Source organism: Pollachius pollachius, assembly GCF_949987615.1.
Source record: "Pollachius pollachius genome assembly, chromosome: 3".
In the NCBI taxonomy this organism is placed as follows: domain Eukaryota; kingdom Metazoa; phylum Chordata; class Actinopteri; order Gadiformes; family Gadidae; genus Pollachius; species Pollachius pollachius.
In genome coordinates, this window is record NC_136936.1 from 25,244,735 (window position 1) to 25,265,415 (window position 20,681).

Below are 20,681 nucleotides of genomic sequence, written 5' to 3' on the forward strand. Positions count from 1 at the left end.
TGCCCTGTCAGGCCATAAGCACGATGCATTTCCACCGGTGTGGAGGGAAGTCTTTTTTTTCCCCTTTCACTGTGATAAACCACATTAGTGGAGATTATTACCGCAATAAAATAATTATGCAAGTGACACTACCCGGTATGTAGAGCACTTAGGTTTTATAGTAGATCAACAATATGACACAGGAAAAAGATAGGGACGGGTTTTGATATAATATTCTTTGATTATTATTTTATTATTATACTCAGAAAAAATAATGCTGACATTTTATGGGAACTATTGGAAGATTTGTCTTAAAAAACGTCACATTGTATTAAAACATTTATTTATACAAAATATTATATCTGTCTTGTCTAAGGAATGTGTTTCAGAGCAAGTAGGAAGATGCCCGATAAGCCAGCTGAACATTTGAAAATGCAACAATTAAATGCAACAGCGCAATGTTCACAGAGTCGTCCATTGAAAGTGAAGGAGCTTTCGATATTTGTGGGACTAAGTAAGGAATTCGGTGTGATCTCAGCGATACACATTGAAACATGTCCTCAAGATAATTCAAAGGGAAAATAAAACCAAAAACATGCACACACACGCACACACACACACACACACACACACACACACACACACACACACACACACACACACACACACACACACACACACACACTTATACTATTGAGGTCTCGACCTGCTGTGAGTCACCTGGCCCTTGAGCAAGCTGTTATTGGCTTATAGCTCTGTCTATCTTGCACCCAATTGACTTTCTACTCCGACGCATGTATTGTTGCTAGTTTGCACCCGCTGCAGAGCTGATTCGCCCCCGCAGCAAACCCGCGCCACTACACTTGCGGCCTGAGAGGCGTGCCGGCGAAAAGCCTTCCAAAACAAAATCGCATTTAGAGTAAATGATAACGTTGGTTAAATTATTTGGCAAAGAACAGCTGATACAGTGGTAATAAGTTGTACTTTTAAATCAATGCATCTGCAAACACCGTACAGCAAACACATATTTTCTTGATACAGACATCGTGTGCAAGCCCATAACTTTTAGGATTGATGAGTATTTGATTGTGAGGAAACATAGTATTACTGCGAGTGAGTGTTTAAAAGAATGAATGAATGCAAGTGATGCACTTGGCGCGCGTTTCTGTTTAAACACTCAAAACTAAAAACGTAACGCATAATACAGTCCATGGCAATGTATATTAACGGAGGACACATGCACATTATGAACACAAGTTGATAATGATAATGTATACAATACTGGTAAGAAACAATTTTTGTTAATGTATTGCTGCATATCATTAAATAGACTAGGGCTGGGCGATTAATCAAATTTAGCGTCAAACGATCACAAAACTAATATAATCTAATTTTTGATTTTTTCATTTGATTTAAAAAAGAAAAAATCATTAAATGTTTTATCGAAAGTTCAGAACAGCTGGATACATATCTGTAGAGGGCGAAATTTCAAAGTTCTCAGTTACAAAGTGTTTATTGGGAGAGACATGCTGAATAAATACATTATGTTTTCAAACTCAAAAATAATCGTTTGAATAATCGTGATTTCAATATTGACCAAAATAATTGTGATTACTAAGTGACGACTAAGTATTTTTGAAGTTGTGAAAGAAAACGCTATTCCATGTGTAAATTAGGCCATATTATTTGGACATAAACTGAGCCATTTGAAGTTTGAAATTCATGTGGTCATGCATCTGTCTCAGGAGAGACTGCAAAAGCGCTGTAAAAATATCAACTCGTCAGTTTCAAATGCGCTGATGTCTATTAAAGGGGATGGGAGATGGCACATTGGTTTATTGCATGTTACGCCCAAAACACACCTACGGGTATTCAGACCAACCCATTTTAGATTTGCGTTGGGCGAAAGAGTTATTTATCCACCAGTATAATAGCAACAGCGCCAGAGACCCGCCCACAAAGCTACTTCTGTTTTGCGCTTCTCACTTGCATTACAAACCGTTAAAATAGCCCTGTGAGTGTAACGCTCTCCTCTTCATCCCCGCACGATCGAGTACAAAGGATTTAGGGCCAGGCTGGGGTTCTTCACACTGCAGCGTTTAAGGGATGTTTGAGGGCATGTGTGTGTTAAGAGGAACTGGTAGGAGTTGATTCATACCTGCTCGTTTTATGTTACCTTTTTACCAGAAAACATCAGTGTGTGTGTTATTTGGTGTCACGAAGTACAGCAAAATCGGGGAAACTGTGTGTCTGTTTGTGGGACATGGTTTCTACAATGAAACAAAAAAAGGGAAATGGTTTGATTATTAAAACGTGGTGATTACCCCCATCCCCATCAGGAGACAGACTGCTACTACTGTGCCATCATGAACGTAAGGTGTCTCTGCATCTCCAGCGTTGTCTCATCACCGCAGCCCACAGACATCCCCACAGCCAGGGGCAGCCCAGCGCTGAAATGCCCCATCGCCAAGGGTGTTGTAATGAAATGGGAAAAGATCAGTGGCTCAGCCTGTAGCGGCTCAAGATGGATAATAGATAGATCTATACAGGGAAGTAGAAACTGTTGAGCCAGCCGAGTGATTGGCTCTGCACAGCGGCTGAGAGACCTGGGATCTGATTTTCTCATTCAGATAGTTTGACAGAGTTTTCTTTTTGCCCGTGTTTGTGAATTATTGATGCTACTTCTGGAGCCATTGCAGGCTCTGCAGATGTAGTGTGTGTGTGTGTGTGTGTGTGTGTGTGTGTGTGTGTGTGTGTGACACACACACGCACACACACACACACACACACACACACCCCAAAGGCCGTCCTGTTACTTACTGTTTTGCTTTCCTGAATCATTGACTTTTGAGTTGAACAATGAGCTATTCTGGTTGGAGCTGTTCGATGTTTAGTTTTCACACTTTCAGTCTCACAATGTTTCACACACACTGTTACTGACAGTCTCAGACAGTAACACACACTGTTACTGTCAGTCTGAGGACGTTTCACACACATTGTTACTGTCAGTCTCACAACGTTTCATACACACTGTTACTGACAGTCTCAGACAGTTACACACACTGTTAATGTCAGTCTGAGGACGTTTCACACACATTGTTACTGTCAGTCTCACAACGTTTCACACACACTGTTACTGACAGTCTCAGACAGTTACACACACTGTCAATGTCAGTCACACATCATTTCCCACACACTATTACTGACACAGTCTCACATTACTTAAAACTACTCTTCTGAAACCTCCATCTTTGATCCTCAAACGCGCTATTGACTTAAATATGGGTGACTTAAAAAAGGGAAAGCATGCGTAACTCGGTCCCTGGTGTGTTCTTGTTTCCGGACCAGGAGCAGGGTGGCCCCAGAGGTTCTGCTGTGGCATTGTTGAACCTCTGACTCCAGATCATTACTGACTCCTCTGCCCCTCTCTCCTCAGGGTCCGTTTGTGCACATCGCCAGCCTGTGTGCAGCCCTCCTCAGCAGGTTCATGTCACTGTTTGGTGGAATCTATGAGGTAACTAACTCACCATGATAGTAATATTATACAGTAATGTGCCGTCGCTCCTGCAGTGTGTGTGTGTGTGTGTGTCTGTGTGTGTGCTTGTGCGTGTGCGGGCGTGTGTGTGTGTGCGTGTCTCATTCTTCACTCTTTTTCTATGTGTCTACGTATCCACCGTCTTGTGTGAGATCGTAAAGCCGAGCCTGCCTCACTACGGCGATCAAAACCGAAACGAATGCACAGAGGGAGTTCATGTAGCACCCTGTTTTCTTACCATCTCTTCATCATTTCCTCTTTCTTTCCCCTGGTCTCCCTTCTCTGGCTCCCATCCAATGGGATTGGGTATTGTGTATTAAAATGAGACCTACCGGCTCAGCCCGCAGGTTGTTAAACATTATTCCTAATTCCTGTTTTCTAAAGTGGTGAAGCTTTGGTTGACGGACGTCTCGCCTCCGTGTCCCACAGCAACACGCAGGACCGATGATGAGAATGGAGAGGAGTTTATCTCTGTCAGTGGCTCTGGCCTTGTCCCTACCCGCTCTGACTATGGTTATTGGCTTTATCTGCTTATAAATTTCTTTCCCCGTCTTTCCAGCTTTGAATGTGTTGTGGCTGAGTCTGGCCTGCTCTAACTGCTTCATCTTCAACATTATCTCCTTGTTTATAATGTTGTCCTCAAATGTTTTTTATCGCTGTGTGTTCTTGTTCTAACTTATTAGGTGCTTCTAAGGATCCTTCCATGCTCAACCAATCCACTTGTTTTTTTACACTGCACATAGCACACAACATATTACAGCACTAAGGTCTTCCCCTAGCAGCCTTTAGGGGCTGGAGTTGTAGCTACAGTTATAGCTCAGTAGTTATAAGATGACAGTAACTGTCCTCTGATATTTGACCATATTGGGGGATGTGGGAAATGGAACAGAATTAAAAGATTTATAGATTAATATAACCTGGAGGGATTTTCTGGTGGAGAGGTGCGCTCTCGAGGTCCGATCTCTTTTAAGGGAGTCAATCTCCGCGGGAGTGAAGTTACATAGTGCAGGTTTAAAGTGTGCTTCATACTCAATTCACCCCCAGAGCTTCACATGTATCTCTGCCTGTGCCCTGCCACCTTCCCTGCTTGGTCAATCTCATGGTACCTCTATGTCAGCCTCCCTCCTCCATCCTGCCTCTAAACTCTCTCAGCCTCCCTCCTCCATCCTGCATCTAAACTCTCTCAGCCTCCCTCCTCCATCCTGCCTCCAAACTCTCTCAGCCTCCCTCCTCCATCCTGCCTCTAAACTCTCTCAGCCTCCCTCCTCCATCCTGCCTCTAAACTCTCTCAGCCTCCCTCCTCTATTCTGCCTCTAAACTCTCTCAGCCTCCCTCCTCCATCCTGCCTCTAAACTCTCTCAGCCTCCCTCCTCCATCCTGCCTCTAAACTCTCTCAGCCTCCCTCCTTCATCCTGCCTCTAAACTCTCTCCGTCAGCCTCCCTCTTCCCCGTCCCTCCTCTATCTCCCTCTGCCACACTCTCTCTGCAGGTGCTTGTAGGGTGCATTTGAGAGCGGATGATAAAGTGGCCTGATGCGCGGGCGTACATGCTTGTAGAGTACTTGTACAGAGAGTGTGTGCATGTGTGTAGGTGGTCTGATGTGTATGCAGTGTCCCAGCTGCGTGGCCCTCTCCACTCAGCAGGCTAATATGTGTGGGTTGCCTGTGGGCTCCGGGCCAGACCCTGTCCCGCTACACACACACACACGCACACGCACGCACACGCACACACACACACACACACACACACACACACACACACACACACACACACACACACACACACACACACACAAACACGCGCACACGCACACACTGTGTCATGCTGATTTTGCAGTGCTAATGTGAAGAAGGCTACTGATCAATCACGTACTAGTGTCAAATGTAGTTTTATTTGGAATATTCGTTTTGTTAATAAATGTATAAACAGAAGAGTTGTTTGTTTTCTTAATGGTATTGTTTGCCTCAATGCTGCTTAAAGGAGCCCAGTCTTTTAGGGACGAAGGTAAGATCTGCCCCCCTGTCTCCCAGCATGCTCTCGGTTTCTGCTGTCTAGTCTTGGACTTGGAAAAAAATGCCTTTTATGTTGCTGTTTATTTGAATCTCCAATCATCAAGCCTGTGTGTGTGTGTGTGTGTGTGTGTGTGTGTGTGTGTGTGTGTGTGTGTGTGTGTGTGTGTGGTTGTGTGTGTGCGTGTGTGTGTGTGTGTGTGTGTGTCTTCCAGAATGAGTCGAGGAACATCGAGATGTTGGCGGCGGCCTGTGCGGTTGGGGTTGGCTGCTGCTTTGCTGCCCCTATAGGAGGTTAGGGCTGCTCTGAGGTCTCCTGTCCCCTCCTCTCCTATCCTCCACTCCTCTCCTCTCCCCTCCTGTCCTCCCCTCCTCTCCTCTCCCCTCCTCTCCCCTCCTGACCCTCCTCTCCCCTCCTGTCCCCTCCTCTCCCTCCTTTCCCCTCCTGACCCTCCTCTCCCCTCTTGTCCCCTCCTCTCCCTCCTTTCCCCTCCTGACCCTCCTCTCCCCTCCTGTCCCCTCCTGTCCCTTCCTCTCCCCTCCTGTCCCCTACTCTCCCCTCCTGTCCCCTACTCTCCCCTCCTGTCCCCTACTCTCCCCTCTTGCCCCTCCTCTCCCCTCCTGTCCCTCCTCTCCCCTCCTCTCCTCTCCTGTCCCCTCCTCTCCCCTCCTCTTTCCTCTTGCCCCTCCTCCTCTCCCCTCCTGTCCCTCCTCTCCCCTCCTGTCTCCTCCTGTCTTCTCCTGTCCCCTCCCCTCATGTGATGTTTACACAGCATTGGTGTGTTTCATGGTGACCGATGGGGGATGAGCCCTCACATAGGTGTGTGGTCATCGTGTCGGGGGGGACAGATGGATCAGCCCTCACATCGATGTGTGGTCATCTAGTCGGGGGGGACAGATGGATCAGCCCTCTAACTGTGTGTCTCCCTGTGTCCCTGGCCCTACAGGGGTGCTGTTCAGCATCGAGGTCACCTCCACCTTCTTTGCGGTGAGGAACTATTGGAGAGGCTTCTTCGCCGCCACTTTCAGCGCCTTCATCTTCCGGGTGCTGGCCGTGTGGAACAGAGACGAAGGTGATTCCCACCACTGGAGGGCTGTCTGCTAAGAGCCCCTCCTCACCGCATCCTGTCAGTGTGGCATTGCAACGCAGGATTGAACCTTTGATCCTGGCTGAACCTGATTTGTTGTTTGGAGCCACAGTTGGAAAAAGGACCAGGCACCGACGTTGACACCCTGGTCGCTCTGACAATGCTGTCCACTCACTCCGTTTTCTTCTTTCTTTCCAGAGACCATTACAGCCCTTTTCAAAACCCGCTTCCGTCTAGACTTCCCCTTCGACCTCCAGGAGCTGCCTGCCTTTGCTGTCATCGGGTGAGTAGCTGGTGTGCTCGCAGTGAGATATGAGTTGCTCTTACTTGGCGATTAGCATGGGGTAGTTGAATACATGCCCTCAGGGCCCGTCGTTTCAGCAATAGGTGTCAGGAAACACAGTTAGTCGAGGTGTAAGGTGGATGAGCCTGAGAAGGACTCACCCCTGCTTGGGTGAGTCAACCCAACATGGATCATTTAGTGACGGCTAGGAGCCCCCCAGGGGGCCTTCTCTTCTCCCACCCCAGCACTTCGGCTAGTTCCATGGCTTCACTGGGAATAGAAGAAGAGTGTTTCCTCTCTCACTATGTGTCTCTCTCTCCCTTTCTTCTCCTCCTTTGATATTTCTGTCATCTTCCCAGTGGGCTGTTGTTAGGTATTCAGAGTATTTGTGGATACCTAATGTTTTTGGATGGGTCTTCTTATTTAGAGTGAGAGAAAGAGTGAGAGAAAGAGAGAGACAGGGAGAGACTGGGAGAGAGGGAGGGAGAGGGAGGGAGAGGGAGAGAGAGACAGATATAGCAAGCGCTCGCATTTAGGAATTTAAGTTCCTCCAGTATCCCGTTATACACCTTCAGGCGTTGGGAATTACCCTCACTGTGGCAGGCAAACACACTCTCACACATACATGCTAGAACACCAAACCCTGATCACTCAATGTGTATTCTTTATTCAGAGGTATTAGACAGTGAATAATGCAGTTGGATACTGTTTTGAGCTGGTCCCCCCTTTTTTCTTTTATCTGCCTTACACCTAATCTTTTTTCATCCTCTCCCTCTCTCTAAATAGCTGCTTATATAAACCCTATGGTTTTCCTCTGTGAGTCTCCTGCCTCCCCTGCTCATTAGTTCTCTCCCCATCATTCCCTTCTCTCTCCAGTCTTGGTGTCTGTAGTCTGAAGCCTGTCCTGATCCGTAGTCTTATCATGCTGTCTCTTTCTCTACCTCTAATTCTCTCACACATCCTCCTCGTCCATATGACCCTTCTGCCTCCACCCCGTCTCCCTTCCTGGTGTAAACCGTGTTTCTATGCTCTAATTGTCTCTCTCTAAACCCCTTCTCCGGACTTGCTGAACTGCATACATAATAATTGCTGCTTTTGTTCAGTAAGCAGTGTCGAAGCAGATTTCCAATGATACTGCTTTGAAATACAAGTGTGTATACACACTTCCTCTGTTGTTTCTTGTTGTTTTTTCTCTCTCTCTCTCTCTCTCTCTCTCTCTCTCTCTCTCTCTCTCTCTCTCTCTCTGTCTGTCTGTCAAATTCAAAAATTCAAAAATGAAATGTGCAATAGTGCATTTATTGTGAAAAAGTGAGTCCAGTGGGACTCATTCTCTCTCTCGCGCGCTCTCTCCCTCGCTCGCTCTCTCGCTCTCTCACTTTCTATTTGGACTAACCCCTTCCCCTCCTCTGTATGGGCGTGTTTGTGTGCAGCATTGCCAGTGGTTTTGGCGGGGCCCTCTTTGTCTACCTGAACCGACTCATCGTGCAGTTCATCAGGAAGCAAAAGGCTATCAACAAGTTCCTCATGAAGAAGTACGTATGACGCTGTCTGCCACAATTCCGTTTTTTCTAGTTTTGGTTTTGTTATTTCTATTGCATCCTTTCACTCATCAAAATGAAGAGTTTGATGATAAAATCTAAAAACATAGACAGAACATACCTGCGACCTACAAAAAGTGAACAACCTCCTCGACTCTGTCCTTTAAAAGCAGCCATAAGAAACAGAAAGAAGAGATTGTATCGCTAATCTAATGAACGTGAATCCCTGAGCGGGGTCTGCGCAATTTGTGACCCCTGGCCCCTGACCCCTGACCCCTGACCTGTCCCTTCCCAGGCGCCTGCTCTACCCTGCCCTCGTCACTCTGCTGGTGTCCACCCTAACCTTCCCCCCGGGCTTTGGACAATTCATGGCCGGCAAGGTATGTTTTTTCACACAAACACACTCGCACACAGGCACACACACATCTTTACCTTTGTTTTAGTTTTATGGTCATACCGACAAGTGAATTGAGTAGAAATGTGTTTATTATGCAGACCTGCTACCAAAACTTTTCATATATGTATGCCATGTTACCCTGCAACGCTGCTCTAACATAACATAGACGTGGTCACCCTGCACCACTTCTCTAACATAACATAGACGTGTTCACACCGCACCACTGCTCTAACATAACATAGACGTGTTCACCCTGCACCATTGCTCTAACATAACAGACATGTCCACACCGCACCACTGCTGCTCTAACATAAATGTGTTCACACCGCACCACTGCTCTAACATAACATAGACGTGTTCACCCTGCACCACTGCTCTAACATAACAGACATGTCCACACCGCACCACTGCTCTAACATAACATAGACGTGTTCACACCGCACCACTGCTCTAGCATAACATAGACGTGGTCACCCTGCACCACTTCTCTAACATAACATAGACGTGTTCACACCGCACCACTGCTCTAACATAACATAGACGTGGTCACCCTGCACCACTGCTCTAACATAACATACATGTTCACACTGCACCACTGCTCTAACATAACATAGACGTGATCACCCTGCACCACTGCTCTAACATAACATAGACGTGTTCACACCGCACCACTGCTCTAACATAACATAGACGTGTTCACACTGCACCACTTCTCTCACATAACATAGACGTGTTCACACCGCACCACTGCTCTTACATAACATAGACGTGTTCACACCGCACCACTGCTCTAACATTGCATAGATGTGGTCAGATAACGGTTATCAGTTGAATTAGAGAGGGCCACACACATACACCCGTGCCCGCACACACACACCACAGAGCAGAAGCATTGATTTTGTTCCCATAAGGATGTTCAATGCCAGCATCTTACAGCTGTGAGTGTTGTGTTCTTAACTCTTTGCTCTAACATGTTACAGCTGTTAGTGATGTGTTCTTAACTATCTGCTCTAACATGTATCCTCTAACATGTTACAGCTGTGAGTGATGCGCTCTTAACTCTTTGCTCTAACATGTTACAGCTGTTAGTGATGTGCCCTTAACTCTCTGCTCTAACATGTTAACTCTAACATGTTACAGTTGTTAGTGATGTGCTCTTAACTCTCTGCTCTAACATGTTAACTCTAACATGCTACAGCTGTGAGTGATGTGCTCTTAACTCTTTGATCTAACATGTTACAGCTGTTAGTGATGTGCTCTTAACTCTCTGCTGTAACATGTTAACTCTAACATGCTACAGCTGTGAGTGATGTGCTCTTAACTCTTTGCTCTAACATGTTACAGCTGTTAGGGATGTGCTCTTAACTCTGCTCTAACATGCTAAGTCTTTCATGTTACAGCTGTTAGTTATGTGCTCTTAACTCTGTGCTCTAACATGTTAACTCTAACATTTTACAGCTGTGAGTGATGTGCTCTTAACTCTTTGCTCTAGCATGTTACAGTTGTGAGTGATGTGCTCTTAACTTTTTGCTCTAACATGCTAACTCTTACATGTTACAGCTGTTAGTTATGTGCTAACATAACTAACAGCTTCAATGTTGTTTCAATGTTGATATTGTCCTGAATGAGGTCACTTCCTGTGTTGTGCAGCTGACCCAGAAGGAGGCGCTGGTGACCCTGCTGGACAACAGGACGTGGGCCAAGCAGGGCATCGCGGAGGACTTCGACTACCTGGGCCACCTGCAGGCCTGGCAGCACCCGCAGGTCAACGTGTTTGTCACACTGGTCCTCTTCATCGTCATGAAGGTACCGCTGCCTTTACTTGATTCGTTCAGTTGGTGTGTATCAGTGTTTGCCCTTTTCTCCTTTTTCTTTCTCCGAACAGTGGAGGTGTTTGTTGATCTTACGAAAAAACAACTTGATACACCAAATTGAAGTGAAAGTAGGCAGAGTGGGGATGTTCTAAATTGTATTGATATTGCGTACGCTTCCTAGATCCATTTGTTATGAACATGGTCTAGTGGCATATAAATAGCTCTTCCTTTGTTTGGTCGTGTTCTTGTTAAATTGAAATAATCCCACTTGTTTTCAGGGCGATAAAGAACAGAAGATTGTAAAAATGGGCAGCTGTTCATCTACCTCCATTTTAACGGTGTCACTAAATGTCACACTCACATTTTGCAGCCCAATGTGTCTCTTCTTAACTTCAACCACGAAACGGAATACCGAGCAGCAGCATCAGAAGCGATCAAAGTGATGAAACAGAGACTTGGTCTACAACATTATGCTTTTAGGTTTACCGTTCACACGTTCACTCTTTAAGCTGTTTCGTTCAACACCCTGGCAAGTACATTTACATTAAGGGCATTTTGCTGACGCTTTTATCCGAAGCGACATGCAACCACGTCGCTTCTCACACACATTCACACACTGACGGCAGAGTCAACAACGCAAGGCATGGTTTAATGTGTTACTGTTGGGGTGTGGTCTGTGCTCCCCAGTTAGCGTCAATAGAGAAAGGGCAGAAGTGGGCCAACTCTAGAGTGAAAACAGATCTTAATGGTTATGCAGACTGGCTCTAGGAGGAGGAATAATCCAGACACAGGCTTCACACTGACCTTTCTCTCTTTCTGATGGGAGGTGAGGCTGCATCAAGCCCCTCCCACTCCTGATTGCAATTGAACTGCCACCACCGACATTTAAGCTCTTCCTATTAAACAGAAAGCTATAAATCTGTATCTATTTGTGTGTGTGTTTGTTTGTTTGTTTGTTTGTTTGTTTGTGTGTGTGTGTGTCTGTGTGTGTGTGTGTATGCGTGTGTGTGATTTTGTGTGTGTTAGTGTGTGTCTGTCTGTGTGCGTGTGTCAACTGGGCAGGCTCCCTCAACCATTGAAGTTATCCAGACACTGTAGTGTTTAGGGATTGCATTGATCTCTATTTCAGCAATGGAAGACGATATGAGAAATGTGATTCTGCCAGCGTCCAATGTGAATCTCTCTTTCAATGTTTTTGTCTACATCACATAGTGGTGCAGAACATCTATCATCTATTGCGTTCTCGGTCTGCTCCGCTGACCTCTTCTGAGAACACTTTGGGCTTCACCTGGGCTTGCGAGTTCATTGGCTGCGCTTGTGTGTGTGTGTGTGTGTGTGTGTGTGTGTGTGTGTGTGTGTCTGTGTGTGTGTGTGTGTGTGTGTGTGTGTTTGTGTGTATGAGAGTGTGAGTGTGCAAAGTCTCTTCTGCTGTTGGCTGATAATTGGACACCGAGGGTGACGTGTGTGCGACTTTAGGTGTTCATGCACACACCCTTTTCAATGAGTCACACCTGCTTGACAGTTAAAATGGTGGCCAAGAGCAGCTAAGGTCAGAACGGTATACACACACACACCCACTGACACACACATAAACACACACACACACATACAGACACACACACACACAATCTCACACACACACGCACTTACAGAACCACGCAAATTAAATGTCACAAAGCAACAATGACGTAGAATGTCATCAGATCAGGGAGAGCAAATAACAGCTCCCCACACACACACACATACACATAAACACACACACACACACACACACACACACACGCACACATACGCACACACACACACACACACACACCTGTTGGTGTGTATCAGTGTTTGCCCTTTATTTTCTGCACCAAGAACGAATCATCACTATGCCTTTAAGTGTGTTTGGGCAAAACGCCCTCTGCTAGAGGTGTGTGTGTGTGTGTGTGTGTGTGTGTGTGTGTGTGTGTGTGTGTGTGTGTGTGTGTGTGTGTGTGTGTGTGTGTGCGTGGCACAGAGCTGGCGGGACTTCAATTGGAAGGGGAATAGGTTTGGGGCCCCTAGGTTCCCAGAGGCCCTGGGCAAAAATCTGTCCTCTGAAACGCACACGCACACACACACACACAGTTTGTGGATGTCTGAAGAATGAAGTGCAGATGTCTGGACGCTGCGTGACAAATACTCAGCCATGTGACGTCCTTGCTCTGTCCTAGCCATCGCTGGCCCATGCTTTGGTCTGTTGGTACATTTTGTTGTTCTATCCACTCATTCTTGCGTGCATTTAGACATTATGTTTGTGTGTTTGTCACCAATGGTGTATCAATCTATCTATATCTATAGTTATAGTTATAAATATCTCTCTGTCTCTCTGTTTCTCTCTTTCTCCCTCTCCCTGCCTCTCTCTTTCTCTCCCTCTCCCGTCCCACCCCCAGTGTCTCTGTATGTGGTTGAGGCAGTATGTCAGACTTTGAAATACAGTGAGGGAGAGTGCAGACGGATATAGCCATGGCAGTTCCATCACATGACACATGCCTGCTTGCCCATTGGACCAACGCTATTTCAAAGTCGACCCTCAGAACGTACAGCAAGGCCTCTGAACTTTAATGTAACCATCTTGTCACCTCGGCTTACAACAATTATAATGTGACGGCTCGTCCAATGGAGAATAAATGTGTTCGGTCAAACAAATTATGCAAATCCATGGTGAGAGGTCATTTTCCTGTGTCTCGCCCCCCTCCCCTCGCCTGCATGCTGAATCTTCCTGTTTCAGCATGTCTGACCGTAATGGTTGTTTTCTGTCCCTCTCAAACTCTCCTGTAGTGGGGCCGGCTCTAAACTGCCCTGATGAAAGTGTTTATTAGAAGACGTATTTCATGTTCTATGAGTATGAAAAATGGTTTTGCAACGTCCTCAGTTTCACCCCTTGTTCGCTGCCTCCTGCCCTCCAGCCTTCCCGACTTCCCTCTGCTTGTTCCACTTAAGATGGGGGGGGGGTTTTAGGTTTAGTGGACGTGTTCCTGTTACAGTACCGCAGAGCCCAGAAAGGGAACCAGGGCAGGGAGAGAGACGTCCGCATGATGCTGACACTCTGGGGAGCGTGTCCCTGCCCCTGGCCTCTTTAGCTTGATAAGCCTCAGCATCAACTAGGATCTGGGCTCACTCCCTCTCTCCCTCGCTCCCTCTCTCTCTCCCTCTCTCTCTAGCTTGCTCGCTCCCTCTCTCCCTCGCTCCCTCTCTCTCTCCCTCTCTATGTAGCTCGCTCGCTCGCTTGGTCGCTCCCTCTCTCCCGCGTTCCCTTGCTCCCTTGTTCACTCTCTCCCTCTCTCTCGCTCCCTCTCTCTCTCCCTTGCTCCCCCCCCCTCTCTCTTTCTCTCTCTCTCTCGCTCCCTTGCTCCCTCCCTCGGTTCCTCCCTCGGTTCCTCTTTCCCTCTCTCCCTCTCTCCCTCTCTCCCTCTCTCCCCCGCTACCTCTCTCCTTCTCTCTTTTTCTCCCTCGCCCTCAGTAACCTGTGGGGTATAGGAGCTCTATGAAGGAGAGACCCTCTCTGCTGACCCTCTCCTCTATGAAGGAGAGGGTCAGCAGTAACCTGTGGGGTTTAGGAGCTCTATGAAGGAGAGGGTCAGCAGTAACCTGTGGGATGGAGGAGCTCTATGAAGGAGAGGGGCAGCAGTAACCTGTGGGATGGAGGAGCGCTATGAAGGAGAGGGGCAGCAGTAACCTGTGGGGTTTAGGAGCTCTATGAAGGAGAGGGGCAGCAGTAACCTGTGGGATGGAGGAGCTCTATGAAGGAGAGGGTGAGCAGTAACCTGTGGGGAGTAGACCTCGATTTTAAGGATGGACTCCAGGTCACAGCGACAGGGCTGATGAGGGGTTTGCTAGTATCGGGAAGGTTGCTAATTCGATCCCCGGCTTCTCCTAGCTGAGTGTCAAGGTGTCCCTGAGCAAGACACCACACTCTAATGGCGCGTTTCCACCGAGCAGGTAGGTCTGGTACGATTAGGTGCGGTAGGTGTACAGTTAAGTACGGTTAGGTGCGGCACAGCTACGGCTCGAGTTTCCAGCGCCGACAGTGCCCTTATGGTAGGGCGAGGTTTAAGCTAGATGGCGATAGCCGCGGCAGCGGGACCTCATAGCAGCCCGACACAGTGCAGCCTGCTAATTAATCCAATGAAAAAGAACGTAACACAATAAAAGAGCAACAATGTAGGACGTCCAAGAAGTACGTCAAACTGAGCGACATTTTCTTCAATAAACAAAGCTTTCACCGTTGTCCAGAAATACCTTGCGGGTACTGTGTTTGTTTGTTTTTATCCCCCGCACGAAAGTGACCATTCTGTCGACCAATCGATGGACGGCGTGTGCAGCTCGAACTTGTCGGCACCCTTTCAGACCGCTTGGTACCCCAACAGAGGATTACTGAGTGATAAGTACGGCTAATCAGCTAAAGACCGGACCCCGCCCACTTTCGGCGGTGGAATCACAACCGGACCGCACCTAATCGCACCTAACCATACCGCACCGCTTGGTGGAAACTTGCCATAACTGCTCCTGGCTGTCACATCGCATGGTTGATTCCGCCGTCGGTGTGTGAATGTGTGTATGAATGGGTGAATGTTAGGTAAACTATTGCAGCTCCTCCTAGATGAGTGTTGATGTGTCCCTGAGCAAGACACTTAACCCTTACTGCTCCTGACGAGCTGGCTGTCGCCTTGCATGGTTGACTCTGCCGTCGGTGTGTCAATGTGTGTATTAACCGATGTAAGTCGCTTTGGATAAAAGCCTCTGCTAAATGCCCTAATTGTAATTGTAATTGCAAAGTGCGTTCTAACCGGTGGCCACTGGTTAGAAAAGCGCTGTATAAATGCAATCTATTTACCATTTACCTCCAACCATCAACTCTTGATATCATATAACATAACCAGTACTATCCGCAGACTCTGTCTTCTGGATGTTACAAAACAAATCTACATTACGACAAATCTAATGTTATTTTAAACATTGAGAGCGCCATTAGCCAATGCTCCGTGGGTTCAGAATAGGTCTCTGTGGAAATACCTTTCAGTGTTTGACCTTTCATATCACATCTAAAGTTACCTCGATTTGATTCCATCTGAACCAAGTAGGCGGTGCGGTCCGGCTATGTGGTCTGGCTGTTAATATATAAATGTGGCTTTGTTCGGGAACCCCACGTTTGCTCCAAGAGGACAATCCTTTGAATAAATGTTTATTTTGCATTTGATACATTTATTCCTGCTCCACTGATCCACACACGTTATTTACACATCGTTCTCGTCGTTGTACTTCCGGGTTAGAGCACCGCCGGGGTCTGGATTGTACTGCCGCTTCTGTCCCTGTTCGCGTCCGAACGTTTTCTAGTGTAGTCTTTTGTTTAGTTTATTTGTTCAAGTCTCCGTGCTCCGTGCTCCTCTAGTCCATCTCTGCTTTTCTGCTCCGTTCCCACTTATCCGTTCCTACACTCCTGGACTATCAGCCACGTTAGCCAGCTAGCTAACTGTTTGCCGGTCAAACCTTACCATCGCTGGATCCATCTGTCTCCTGAGTGTGTGGATTGCTTGCTCTGGACCCGGGTAAGTACATTTGTGTGTTTGTGGTGGTGATTGTGCCAACCTGGGACTGACCCGCTGCATCCCTCGCTAACAACATTAGCCCGGCTTTCTGCATGCACTGCGTGCCTCGCTAAAAACATTAGCCCAGCTGTCTGGCTATTCAGCCTGCGTTCACGGGGGGAGCCCCCGCTCCCTGCTGGCTCGTCATCTGTAGCCTAGTCGAGTGCCGACATGGCACGCGCGGGTACGGTCTGGGGCAACCAACATCACCAACTCCACTAACTCCACCACCTGGACCACTGCTGCATCCACACAACTAACTGCCTACCAGCTTCTAGCTAATCAGCTACTAGCCATTAACAATACACTACCCGGACTTCTTTCATCTGCTGTCATGTTACATCTCCATCTTGGATTACCACTCCTGCTACTCCAGACTCTTTGGACCCTCTCCTCTGCTCCACCAACTTCTCGCCCACTCGCCTACACTGCCACTGACCTTCACCACCTCAACAACAACCATCGTCTCCCTGTTGCTGCTGCCACTGCAGCTAGCAAAGCCGGGATCCTTCGCCGATGCCGCTACATCCATCGAGGCTCTGGCCCCTGTCGCAACCAACACCTCCCCCATGGCTCACCCATCCCCTCACTCTGGACTAACTCTCGCCCCCCCGTCACCCCCATCTGCTGTACTGCCAACTTCAACAACCTCCGTTCCCCCTCCCCTGCTCTCCCATGCACTGCTGAACTGTCGCTCCCTCTCCAACAAATCACCCGTTATATCTGAACTGCTACTGGACAATAACATTGATCTGCTCCTCCTCTGTGAAACATGGCAACAGCCCCTGGATTTCTATGCTCTCAATCAAGCCACCCCTTCCAACTACAGGAACATTGCCAAACCCTGCCTCTCCGGCTGAGGGGGAGGCATTGCCGTTCTCTATAAACAATCCCTGGCCATCAATGAACTGAACCTCAACCTCCCATCTATCTCATCCTTCAAACACCTTGCCTTCTCCCTCCCCAATTCTACCAGTACTGTTTTAATTTACCGTCCCCTGAAGCATCACCCACCTTTTCTCTCTGAGCTGACTGAACTCCTCACTATTGCGTCCTCTCTTTCTTCCCGCCTCCTACTTACTGGTGACTTCAACATACACATTTACCAGCCCAATACCCCACTGACATCTGACTTCCTTTCCCTACCCCTAACCCTACCCGTATCTAACCCCCATCCTATCCCCTTCCCACTCTCTTGTCATCTCTGCATCCTCTTCTCCGCTCCGCTACCTTCACCCCATAATCCCAAAAAGCGCTCCATTTCCTACTGCACCATCAAATCAATCAATCAACCCACTTTCACTCTCCCAGCTCATATCCTCTGCCTTCCCCCCTGACTTTGCCCCCTCTTCCCCTGTTGACTATGCCATCATGCTCAACTCCATCCTTTCTGACTCCCTCGACTCCCTTGCCCCCTGGAAAACTTCCTCCGTCTCATTCACCAACTCCGCCCCCTGGTACACCCCGGAACTCCGCACCATGAAACAGACTGGCTGCCAACTCAAGCGACTATACAAACAAACTTTCCTCACCATTCACCCCGAAGCTCCTCCTACTGCGCCACTCTCCTAGCTGCTAAATCCGCCCACTTCTCCACCCTCATCAACAGCACCAACCGGAACCGCCTCCTGTTCTCCACCGTCAACAAACTGCTCCAGCCGCCGGACATCAATCCACCCTCCTCACCTGACCTCTGTAACTCTTTCCTCCTCGCCTTTAACAATAAAATCTCCCAAATAAACACCTCCCTGACTGCCGCCCTCAGTAACCCCTCCACCCCCACCATTCCTGCCCCCCCTCCCTGACCACCCGCCCTCCCCTGATCTCACTGCCTTCTCCCCTGTTGACTCCTCCCACATCTTGGACATCATCACTGTGTCCAAGAAAACCACCTGCTGTCTAGACCCCCTGCCAACGACTCTAACCAAGGCTTGCCTCTCTGTCCTCATCCCCCACCTCACCACCCTCTTCAAGCAGTCTCTATCCCTTGGTCATGTTCCCTCTGTCTACAAACTTGCCTCCATCACCCCCATTCTCAAAAAGCCCACCCTTGATCCTGCTGATCTCTCCAACTACCGCCCCATCTCCAACCTGCCGTTCCTCTCCAAAATTCTGGAACGCATTGTCGCCGCCCAACTCCACACCCACCTCCAGTCAAACAACCTCTATGAACCCCTTCAGTCTGGCTTCCGCCCACTTCACAGCACCGAAACTGCCCTGGTCAAAGTCACAAACGATCTCCTCACCTCTGCAGACTCCGGTACCCTCAAAATCCTAATATTACTTGACCTCAGCGCAGCCTTGGATACGGTCAACCATTCCATCCTCCTTAAAAGGCTGTGCCAACAGGGTAGTCAGGGCACTGCACTTGACTGGCTCACCTCCTACCTCACCGACAGGCAACGGTTCATCTCCCTCTCTGGCCACACATCTACCCTCTCTCCTGTCCCTCAGGGCTCAGTCCTCGGCCCCCTTCTTTTCATCTGCTACCTCTTCCCCCTTGGTCACATCATCAAACTCAATAGTGACAAAACAGAGCTCCTCCTCATAGGCACCAAATACACTCTCAAAAAAACTGGACCCATCTCACTCACCATCGACACCTCGACCATCACTCCCTCCCCCCTGGCCCGCAATCTTGCTGTTATCCTGGACCCCACCCTCTCCTTTGATCCCCATGTCAGCTCCATTGTTAAGACCTCCTACTTCCACCTCCGCCGCATCACCAAAATCAGACACTGCCTGTACCCCCCTGCTACCGAATCGCTTTTCCACGCCTTCATCTTGTCCCGTCTAGACTACTGCAACTCCCTCCTCACTGGCATCACCTCTCATTCCCTCCATAGACTCCAAATGGTCTAAAACTCTGCTGCGCACCTTCTGACTCACATCCGGTCTCGTAGTCACATCACTCCTGTTCTCTTCACACTCCACTGGCTCCCCATCAAACAACGTATCAATTAAAAAATCCTCCTCCTGACTTTCAAAGCTCTCCACCACCTGGCCCCGCCCTACCTGTCTGACCTCCTCATCCCCCATCGCCCCTCCCGAACCCTCAGATCCTCCTCCACTCTCACTCTGACTGTCCGACCATCCAAACTTAAAACCTTCGGTGACAGAGCCTTCTCAAGAACAGCATCTTGACTTTGGAACTCTTTCCCCCAACCTGTCCGCGACTCTCCCTCACTTCCCATATTCAAATTCTGTTTAAAAACCTACCTCTTTTCCCAAGCCTATGACCTCCCCTACCCATAACCACCCTTATCCCTATCTACTATCAAACCTTGCTTCTGTTCTCTGTTGTGCTGTCTTCCGCTTGTCCCCCCTGATGGTCATCCCTCTGATGGACCCTCTTCATGTTTATGTCTCCCTCACTGTAAGCGTCTGTGGGTCACTGAAAAGCGCTATAAAATATTAATGAATTATTATTATTATTATTATCATTACACGATACGATAAATACGTAATATGCCTGTCTATTCTTCTCTCTTATCTTAACTGTAGTCTTAGAGCATTTTAAACAAATTTATGAAACTGCAGTAGCACTTGCAGAGGTTCATATCAGCCAATAGGTTGAGAGAGGGTGTCAGCCCATCACCGCAACCCCTAGAGGCAGCCCCAGGCTGCCCCAACCTGGTCACCATGGCAATGGCATCCATACTACAGAGAAAAGGCGGGGGGGGAAATTACCAGCACGATCTGCTATGTGTGTGTGTGTGTGTGTGTGTGTGTGTGTGAGAGGCCATGTAATAAGGAGCAACAGTAAGCCTGAGGGACACGTGTCTCAGTACGGGTAACATTATCTTACTATTATATAATAGTGGCCCTGTCGTACAAGTTACTCTTCCACACTTGGTCAAGTGTGTATGTGCCAAGCAGCCCGCAGCTCACACACACACACACACACACACCGCATGCACGCACATACACACACACCGCACACATATGCACACGCCCACACCGCATGCATGCACATACACACACACACCGCACACACATGCACACACGCACACACACAAACTCTTCCAGGTAAGACGTTCTGTCTATAAACTGTAGTAATTTCGATTAAAGAAGTGAAGAGACAATTTCTCACGTTGACAACGCAAAGGCTGGTCGTCTATTTTATCATATCAAACCCGGTAATTTCAAACATTGCGCCGACCGGCATATCAACAAGCAAGTTGCACGATCTTAAAGAGACAGCATCCCTATACCATAGAACGAAAACATGTCAATTACACAGTTTGCTGAATTATGTCTATGGAGTCCACCACAATAGTACACTTTGTTGCTTAAATGTATTAGTATATGCCACACGTGAACCTCCTAAGATGGCACAATTTGATTGGTTTGCTATCTCGGGATATTGGACAATATCCTATGATTGAGATCTCAAACTCGGGTACGCGTGACAGTCGTCTCATCA

The 20,681-nt window shown here is 48.0% G+C and overlaps 1 protein-coding gene across 1 annotated transcript in view; it reads left to right on the forward strand.

Moving 5' to 3' along the window:
* Positions 1-20,681, forward strand: part of clcn2b (chloride channel, voltage-sensitive 2b) — a 131,201-nt gene that overhangs the window by 60,262 nt on the left and 50,258 nt on the right. The window contains exons 6-12 of the mRNA XM_079733752.1: positions 3,416-3,493; positions 5,739-5,817; positions 6,471-6,596; positions 6,810-6,894; positions 8,325-8,426; positions 8,728-8,812; positions 10,480-10,635. Coding sequence (XP_079589878.1) covers positions 3,416-3,493; positions 5,739-5,817; positions 6,471-6,596; positions 6,810-6,894; positions 8,325-8,426; positions 8,728-8,812; positions 10,480-10,635 — 711 coding nt within the window. The remainder of the gene's footprint in view (positions 1-3,415; positions 3,494-5,738; positions 5,818-6,470; positions 6,597-6,809; positions 6,895-8,324; positions 8,427-8,727; positions 8,813-10,479; positions 10,636-20,681) is intronic.